Here is a 10,251-nt window from a genome sequence, read left to right on the forward strand (position 1 = left end):
GACATGCAGTAATGGAAATGCAGGAGAAAAATGAAAACTCAAATACAAGTTTCAGCTGCCGCTGCCACTGCTGACAATGACAGCCAAATGTGAATAATGTAATATAGGGATTGAACAACTATGCAGTACACAAGTAACTAGGCTCATGTGGGTAATGTGAGAGTATCTAATGCAACAAAACTGAACAAGAAAAAACATATACAATTTATGAATTGAGAGTGTACTGACTAATCTAGTACAACAACCAAAGCACCTCAATGGTTCATAATGAATTTGTGGTCTGTAGGTGAAATAATCTAACAACATTCAGATTTCATCTCTAATGCCCACACACATTGCACCACAGTAGGTTAACGGTATCTAGTTTACAAAGAGGATGGATCACAATGCACTCTCTATACTGTAATGGACTCCACAATCAGAAAGATCATGGTGAGGGAGAGCAAATCATCATGCCCTGGAATATCAGTTCAGTCCTATGCCAGTTAGTCTCCATTGTCATCAAGGGAGCTCTGCAATACTGTACACTTAACAGACACACAAAACTGACTCACCTTTGACATCTTTACAGATAGTGTGTCTATTTCATAGCACTATGGCAAGCTGTTAAGTTGTTATAAATTAATAACTTGAACACATATGAAAAATTTAATCACTGCACACATCATGCAGGGGAGATGGACAGGGCAGTGCTCCTGAGGGGGTTGGAAGGCTGCAGGGATGAGGTGGAGAGAGCATAGGGCATCAATGTGCTATCAGAAGGTTAGACAGCAAGGAGGGGAGAGGTGGGGAAGGTGGATGGGATTAGTGCTGGAATAGGAACAGGAAGGCTGGATGGATCTGGATAACAACTAATGAAGATTGAGGCCATGGAAGTTATGGGAATGTAGGATATATTGCAGGGAAAGTTCCCACTGTGTAATTCAGAAAAGCTTGTGTTGGTGTGACAGATCCATATGTCACAGGCTGTGAAGCAGTCATTGAAATGAAGGATGTCATGTTTGGCAGCATGCTCAGCAACCAGGTGGTCCACTTGTTTCTTGGCCACCATTTGTCAGTGGCCATTCATGCAGACAGACAGCTTGTTGGTTGTAAAACCCACACAGAATGCAGGACAGCAGTTGCAGCTTAGCTTGTAGATCATATGACTGGTTTCACGGGTAGCCCTGTCTTTGATGAATTAGGTGATGTTTGTGACTGGACTGGAGTAGGTGTTGGTGGGAGGATGTATGGGATAGGTCTTGCATCTACGTCAATTACAGGGGTATGAGCCATGAGGTAAGGGGGTGGGAGCAGGGATTGTGTAGGGGTGGATAAGGATATTACGTAGGTTCAGTGGTTGGCAGAATACCACTGTGGGAGGGGTGGGAAGGATAGTGGACAGGAAATTTCTCATTTCAGGGCAACGAGAGGTAGTCGAAACCCTGGTGGAGAATGTAATTCAGTTCCTTCGGTCCTGGGTGGTTCTGAGTTATGAGGGGAATGCTCCTCTTTGGCCAGGCAGTGGGACTTTGGGAGGTGGTTGGAGACTGGAAAGATAGGGCACAGGAGATTTGTGTTTGTACAAGATTGGGAGGATAATTACAGTCTGTGAAGGCTTCTGTGAGACATGAGACCCTTGGTATATTTTGAGAGGGATCATTAGTCACTGAAGATACAATGACCATGGATGGCTAGGCTGTATGGAAAGGAGTTCTTGGTTTGGAATGGGTGGCAGTGGGTCAAAGTGGGGATATTTCTGGTGGTTAGTAGGTTTGATATGGACAGAGGTATTGATGTAGCCATCTTTGAGGTGGAGGTTAGCATCTAGGACAGTGGTTGAGTAGGACCAAGTGAAGCAAATGATTGATAAGTTGTTGAGGTTCTGGAGGAAAGTGGATAGGGTGTCCTCGTCCTCGACCATATCACAAAGATGTCCTCAATGAATCTGAACCAGGTGAGGAGTTTAGGGTTCTGGGTGTATAGAAAGGATCTGTCTTGAGGGCCCATGAATAGGTTTTCATACATCGTGCCATGCAGGTAACCATAGCCATACCTCAGATTTGTTTGTAGGTATTGTCTTCACAGGAGATGTAATTGTGGGTAAGGATATAGTTGATCGTAGTGACTAGGAAGGAGGTTGTTGGTTTGGAATCTGTTGGGCATTGTGGAAGGTAGTGTTCAATAGTGGTAAAGCCATGGGCATTAGGAATGTTAGTGAGAAGGGAGGTGGCAACAATAGTGACGAGCAGGGCACTGTGGGGTAAAGGGACAGGAACTGTGTGGAGTCGGTGGAGGAATTGGCTGGTATCCTCTATATAGGAGGGTAGGATCCTGGTTGGGTTTATAGACTTTAGGTAGCATTGTAGAAGACAGAAATGTGGGGAATGGTAGGGGTGAGCAGAGAGATGGACTCCAGGAAGAGATTCTGCGATGGGCCTAAGGATTTGAGGAGTGACTGGAGATCCTGCTAGATTTCTGGAATGGGGTCACTGTGACAAGGTTTGTAGGTGGATGTATCTGACAGCTGGCAGAGTCCTTCTGCCAGCTAATCCTTGTGGTTCAAACAACAGTAGTGGAGCCTTTGTCTGCAGGTAAAATTACAATGTTGGGATCAGTTTTTAGATGGTGTGCTGCAGTTCTTTCTGCAGATGTAAGGTTAGTTTGCATGTTGAGGGATTTGGGGAATGATGGTGAGACAAAATTCAAGGTTAAGAAATTCTGGAGAATTAACAGGTGGTGATTTGGCGGCAGTTGGGGTGATCACTGTTGGATGGAGGAGTGAATTGAGTTAGGCAGGGTTCAACATTGGTCTTTGGTTGAGTCTGATTTGTAGGGTTGGTGGCAAAAGAGTGTTTCCACTGTAGGGACCAGGAGAAAGAGAGACAGTCTTTAACAAATCCTGAATGACTGAATTTGGGAGTGGGGCAAAATGTGAGGCCTTTGGAAAGGACTGATATTTCAGTGTGGCTAAGGCCTCCAGAGGAAAGGTTCATGACAGTGTTTCAGGTCTATTTAGGTTCTGGATTCTGTGTGGTGGTGGCAGAGAGTTCTGGAGGGTGGGATGAATGTAGTAGGTCTGCGAGACAGTGTCAGCTATGAGGGGATGTGGGGGAGGTTTGGAGCTTGTAGAAGAGGTGGTGGACAGTGGTACTCCAAGGTGGCAGAAGGAAGTGAGCAGGGTGGAGAGCTTTTTGAGGTGACATTGTGCATGTCACTCTAGTTCCTGGAGAGCCCAAGTTTCAATGTGCATTATGGGTTCCAGGAATTTGAGATTGCATAGCATGAGAATTTTGTGGATGGAGAGAATATACTGCAAAGAGGTTTGGACTTGGTTGATATAGTTTTACAGGACTATGTTACTGAGGGCTAGGGATTGGCAGAATCTGAATAGTTGGAGGTCATTGTGGAAGGAGGGGTGGCTGCTGGCGGTGAGTAATTTGATGGTAAGGCCATTTGGGGGCATTCCATGAGCCAAGCAACAACACGGGAACAGTAAGTGGGACTGGGTTCTGGCTAGGGATGAGGAAACTTTTCTGTATAGATGCAGATGGAAGAAGCAAGGATCCATAGAGGAGGAAAAAATGCGAAAAATTACATAAATAATGTAGAATTTTATCTCAAAAAATTCGCAATAACACATCCAAATATGTGTGAAAAATCACAAGAAGGATGAAAAGGATGCAAAAGGGGGAAACAAGATGAAATCTGAGGGAGCTGATGATAGCGAAAGGCGAAAATTCACTAAAATTGGTGTGAAATCACAATGAGATCAAAGAATATATTACTGTGGGTAGCAGATCTGAAAGTGGACAAGTATAAAAAATGGGGACTGCAGATGTGACTGGATGAGGTGGAATTAGTGGGTATGAACTGGGATAGAATGGTGAAAGAGTGGGAGATGGGGAGGGGTTTGTAGGATGAGATACAAGATCATGTGACACTGGAAAGGTGCAGGAAATAACACAGGAAAATACAGAAGAGTGGCACAGGGAGAGAGATGAATTAAAAGGTACAGGATTAATAATATTGGTGGGAGTAATGTGGGACATAAGATGCTAAACCAACAATTAGTGTGGTCTTGTAGCCATCTGTTGTGCATGACTGAAACAGTTGATACACTGTGGCTTGTAAGTAGAGGACATGCAATGTGGTTTGTAAGTTGAAAAGAGAAACATAAGAAAGAAGAGAAAGAAGGATGGACACTGAGTATAGTGATGTATTACAAAATAATGATAAAGGCACAGCACTGGATTAGGATAAAAAAAATCCATCAGGCAAAAATAAAACAATGGAAAATCCAGGATGGAATATAACAATATTATGACAAGGGAAGTGGCCAGCCACCATATAGCAGAGACGCTGAGTAGATACGCACAACAAAAAAAGACCGCCACACTTTCAGCCCATAAGGCCTTCGCCAGAAAGGGACACACACACACATGCACACACACACACACACACACACACACACACACATACACACATGACTGCAGTCAAAGCAACTGTAGCCACACTGTGAGCAGCAGTGCTAGTGCATGATGGGAGTGGTGACCAGGTGAAGGGTAAGGAGGAGGCTGAGGTGGGGAGGGGGAGGGCTAGTAGGGTAGGGGTGGCGGAAGTGCAGTGCTGCTGGGCAGTACACAGGGTTGAGTTGGAGAGAGGGTAGGCCAGCAGTGTGCAGTCAGGAGGTTAGAGGGAGTGTAGGGAAGAGGGGGGGAGGCAGGCTTGATGGAAAAGAAGACAAGTAAAAACATGGGTATTATGGTGGAATGAGTGCTGTATAGTGCTGGAAGGGGAACAGGGAGTCTGGATGGGTGTGGATAATGACTAACGAAGGTTGATGCCAGGAGGGTTACAGAAACATAGGGTATGAGTATATTGCAGGGAAAGTTCCTACCTGTGCAATTCAGAAAAGCTGGTATTGGTGGGAAGGATTCACATGGCACAGGCTGTGAAGCAGTCATTGAAATGAAGGATGTCATGTTTGGCAACTTGCTTAGCAGCTGGATGGTCCACTTGTTTCTTGGCCACCAATTGTCGGTGGCCATTCCTGTGGACAGACAGCTTGTTGGTTGTAATACCCACATAGGACACAGCACAGTGGTTGCAGCTTAGCTTGTAGTTCACATGACTGGTTTCACAGGTAGCCCTGCCATTGATGGGGTAGGTGATGTTTGTGACTGGACTGGAGCAGGTGATGATGGGAGGATGTATAGGACAGGTCTTGCATCTATGTCTGTTACAGGTCTATGAGACATGAGGTAAGGGCCTGGGAGCAGGGATTGTGTAGGGATGGATGAGTATATTGTGTAAGTTTGGTGGACAGTGGAATACCACTGTTGGAGGGGTGGGAAGGATAGTGGGCACGACATTTCTCATTTCAAGGCACAATGGGAGGTAGTCGAAATGCTGGTGAAAAATGTAAATCAGTTCCCCCAGTCTTGGGTGGTACTGAGTTATGAAGGGAATGCTCCTCTGTGGCCAGACGGTGGGACTTTGGGGGGTGAGGAAAGATAAGGCACAGGGTATTTGTTTTGTATGATGTTGAGAGGATAAGTACAGTTTGTGAAGGCTTCTGTGGGACTTGAGACCCTTGGTATATTTCCAGAGGGACTGCTCGTCACTGCAGATGTGACAACCATCGGTGGCTAGGCTGTATAGAAGGGACTTATTGGTATGGAATGGGTGGCTGTGGGTTGAAGTGAAGATATTGCTGGTGGTTAGTAGGTTTGATATGCACAGAAGTACTAATGTGGCCATCTTTGAGGTGGAGGTCAACACCTAGGAAGGTGGTTTGTTGGGTTGAGTAGGACCAGGTGAAGCAAATGAATGAGAAGTTGTTGAGGTTCTGGAGGAATTCATAACCATTCAACAAGCTCTCTGTCCACATGAATGGCCACCGACAAACGGTGGCCAAGAAACAAGTGGACTATCTGGTAGCTGAGCACACTGCCAAACATGACATCTTTCATTTCAATGATGTCTTCACAGCCTGTGCCATGTGGATCCTTCTCACCAATGCTAGCTTTTCTGAATAGTGCCAGTGGGAGCTTTTGCTGCAGTATGTCTTATGTTCCTGTAACCCTCCTGGCTTCAACCTTCATTAGCCACTGTCCTCACCCAGCCCGCCTCGCTGTTCCCATTCCGGCACTATACAGCCCTTTTCCACCATCGCATCCAGTACTTCTCTCCTTTTCTGCTAACCTCCCCCCCCCCCCCCCCCCCCCCTCGACCTCTCCGCTGCGTGCTTCCCAGCAGCACTGCACTGTCCGCCATCCCTACCCTACTATCCCTCACCCTCCCCACCCCAGTCTCCTCCTTACCCCCACCCAGTCACCACTCCCACCATGCACTGGTACTGCTGCTCCCAGTCTGGCTACAGTTGCCAGAGACTGCCATCATGTGTGTGCGAGTGTGTGTGCATATGTGAATGTCTGTTGTCTGTTTTTGACAAAGGTCTTACAGACCGAAAGCTTTATCTGTGACAGTTTTTTTGTTGCGCTTACCTGCAATTCAGCATCTCTGCTACATGGTGAGTGGCAACTTTCCATTTCATAATATTATAACATTTTCCTTTAAGTTTTTACAGTAAATGTTGTGAAAAATTCTGACTAAATGTTCTCAAATGGTATTGTTAGTTGTGTAATTGTGCTCAATGAGCACACCTCTCCCTAGTTCAGAATTCATTGAGAAGACGGAGGATTTTAATTTTTATTGATTACCATTTTAGATACCAGTATGATGTTGATGACTATGGAATCATACATTTTCTGAAGGGGCATTGGTAACAAACAACTTTAACACATTCAAATCAGTCATATGCTTTCTGCTCCAAGCACTATAAAGATTTTGCCTTGATACTGGACAAGCCATTTTTCATTAAAAATTATTATCCTACCTTCTTGAAGGACACACTAACCCTTGAAAATGTATGAGACAACATACACAATCTGGAAATCAAGGGATATTTACTACAGTGGGCCTGCTACCATTGTTAATAACATTCAGATAAAAATATGAATTCATACCATTCATAACATCCAGATAAAAACACAAATTCAAACCAAGATCAGTCATACAGACAAATCTTTTTGTAGCAACTTGAACCAGAGGAAAAAATTATCTGTGACAGGTAATATCAAAATGTTTCTTCATATTTTTAAGAAATTTCATGATATATATTGAATATGTGGCCTTCAGAATGCTGCAGCTTTGATATGAAAATCCTATGGTTTATTCATCTAATCCAAGCAAGCATCACATTATTTTCCTTCGAAAAGTGAGTTAAGCAACTGTGTTCACAAATCATTTACTCATTTTTTAAAAAAATTTATACTAAATTCTAGGAACATTGTATCAGGATGTAACTACAATGCTTATCAATGGGAGCCTTCCTGCAGTGAATGGAGTAACAAAAAGTTAATTTGTGCATTCTTCACCAAGCAGCACTTCTGAATGCACACAGTGGCACTTGGAGTACATATTCTAAGACCGCTTGTTTTTATGACACATTTTGTAACTGAAAGTCACACAGTTTCCAATTTTCACATCTCATATTACAAAATAACTCATTTAAAATAATCCCTCTTGACAGATGTATGAACCATTTGGGTTAGTGGAATGCTAATGACTTTATTCTTGGTTTTAAATTTGTGAAAACATGATGCTTTCAACTTAACTAGCACTATAATAATTGTTAATACTCAATAAAACCCATCTCCTCCATTGCAAAATATAGGCATATCTGATCACATAATTCAATAATGCAACAAACCTTATACTTATTATCTGTTCCATGGACCTTGCTGTAGTCAGTGGGCTTCAAAAACATTTGTTCCATATCTTGGAGCTTTCGCTTCAATTCATTTATTGTTTTTGACCTATAAATAGAGAAAAATAGGTTATAAGCTATCTTTTATTAGTGCTTTAGGGTTACTGAAAATTTACCTTTTGTCATTATTAAAGAATCAATTAATAATGAGCTTTTTGCTAATTTTTGATGTTTACTGTCACACAATTATAGTCTGATTTTGAAGGAGAATTAATGATATTACAGAAATGAGCTATGGTATATACAAAGTACATTAAATGAATTAAGAAGAAAAGAAATTGCAAATCAAAACTTCCCTTTTAAAGGCAAGAAGGGGATTCATTGTTCATAGGTACAGTATAAAAAGAACTACAAACAGTTCAAACAGAGAGTTGAAAGGAAAGATAAAACAAATCTGCTTACATGTGGGTATTTAGATTGTAAATGAAAGTGAGAAATTATTTTGTTTTTGATGTGCTGATCCTAATCCTACACTTAGATTTACTGCAAAATCAGTTAGTTATATAAGTTATTCCTAATTGAAAATTCCATACCAATACATAATAAGAAACACCGTGTGAGTTAACTTGTGTTTCTGGGTGTAGTAATGCCACTGAAGACTGTGAGTTGAACTTTTAAATAACTTACAACAATTTCTATTAAATTAACTAATTTTTGAGCCAACTAATAAACAACCTCAGAAATAGATAAATATTCCATTGCAGACTTTGTCTCTGTGCTTATTAGACTCTGACCTTTGTCATTGCACTTTTATTAACCTGAATTTTATGCACAAGATTAGATAATTAATGAACTGACAAAATTATTAATAAATGTTTCTGCTAATTTACCATAATTTTCAATACAGACTTTGTACTTGTGTGTCAGATGTTCTTAACATTGACACATAAAGTGATTCCATAAACTTTTCTAAATTTTTAGACCACCACATTTTCCACAAACAAAATTTTTATCAACAGTTATAGTCCATTCTGAATAGTAAAATGTCACCTAGTCATTTTTCTAATAATTGTGTTGTGTTCAACACAACAATTTGTTCATATGTCAATCTTCAAACAGTTGGACATCACTCAAATTCAGCAGTCTGAACTATCTCCCAGTCAAGCTAACAAAAATGTAACACCTATGTCAAGCCTGCCCCTGGTGTTCTTACATGCAACAGCTCTGTGCAATCTGTTCACAAAAATATGCATATCACCATCCACAAAATTCAGTAATGACAATGTCTAAACATTTTCAAGTGATTCCTAACAATGGAAAATCCAGGATTGTGTAATGACAGTATTATGAAAAGAATAGATTGCCACTCACCATATGGAGGAGCGCAGCTCATACATGCATGATCATCATCTCTGGCCAAAGACCAGATAGTGATTGTGTGTGTGTGAACTGTACTTGCCTGACTACGCGCATGTCTTTTCTACTTTAGAAGAAGGCCTTTCGACAGGAAGCTTAAGTGTATAATAGTCTTTTTGTTATGCCTATGTGCAACTCAACACCTCTTCTATATGATGAGTAGCAATCTCTCCTTTCCATAATATCCAAGTGATTTCTGTAATTCAAGTTAATGAATATTCTGCCTGAACTATGTTGTGATTGGTAAGAGGCTTGGACTATCATTGTCATTAGAATGAGCAATTATTGAGGACAGAACTAGCTGAACTACTGCAGTGTCCTTTTATCTGGTGGATTACGACAAGACATTACTGTATTAGCTGTGGTGTTTAATGTAAATCTGAACTGTGTTCTGTTATGTTGTTATTGATTTGTTAGAGCTACCAATAATTCCTGGACAGCATTTTATTAACTTGTGCTTCAATGACTTCTTAATTTATTCAAAGAATTCTGCCACAAGGCTCCTGTTTGTTTCTGAGTACCAACCTGATTTATGCATTATTAATCTTATGAAGTTGAAAAACTGGTCATCTTACCAACAACAGAATTTTTTGGCTGATAAATGTGGACTATGAAAATCAGGTCAGTGAACTTACAGAGAGAACTCAAGACATTTGAATTATTGCACTTTCATATCATCAACCAAGTTTCCAAACTGTTCAAAACATGCTATTGCTAAGTGGACATTTACTGTCAGCCAACATATTGATAATGTAATATGCACATCCCAATAGTCAACATAGCTGATTCCTCAACACTGCATGAAAACTGCAGACAGTATTTACTGCTGACAATGACCTGCAGAGCTAATTATGTCTTCTTCTCCTTTCCTTTTACTATGATGAGAGGGACCTGTTATTTTCTGCAGGCTTGGGAGATGTTTTTAGCTGGCTTGTGAGCAGGAACCTAGCTTAAAAGGACCAGAGTGTCATAAACTTGTTTGCTGCTGAATGCAGCCATTGAGCAGGTATAGAACTTGAAAGTTGCAGTGTCCTGTGTCTGCACAGCAGATGTATAGGATGGCAGCCTGTGTGCCATAAAAA

At 41.5% G+C, this 10,251-nt stretch overlaps 1 protein-coding gene across 1 annotated transcript in view; it reads right to left on the reverse strand.

Annotated features, from left to right (window-relative positions):
• The window catches only part of LOC124574654, a 70,741-nt gene extending 61,930 nt beyond the window's left edge, over positions 1-8,811 (reverse strand). The window contains exons 1-2 of the mRNA XM_047131153.1: positions 8,804-8,811; positions 7,757-7,862 (exon numbers count right to left, since the gene is read on the reverse strand). Of these exons, the coding sequence (XP_046987109.1) occupies positions 7,757-7,862; positions 8,804-8,811 (114 nt within the window). The remainder of the gene's footprint in view (positions 1-7,756; positions 7,863-8,803) is intronic.
• Between the last annotated feature and the right edge of the window lie 1,440 nt (positions 8,812-10,251).

Source organism: Schistocerca americana, chromosome 1, assembly GCF_021461395.2.
Source record: "Schistocerca americana isolate TAMUIC-IGC-003095 chromosome 1, iqSchAmer2.1, whole genome shotgun sequence".
Classification (NCBI taxonomy): domain Eukaryota; kingdom Metazoa; phylum Arthropoda; class Insecta; order Orthoptera; family Acrididae; genus Schistocerca; species Schistocerca americana.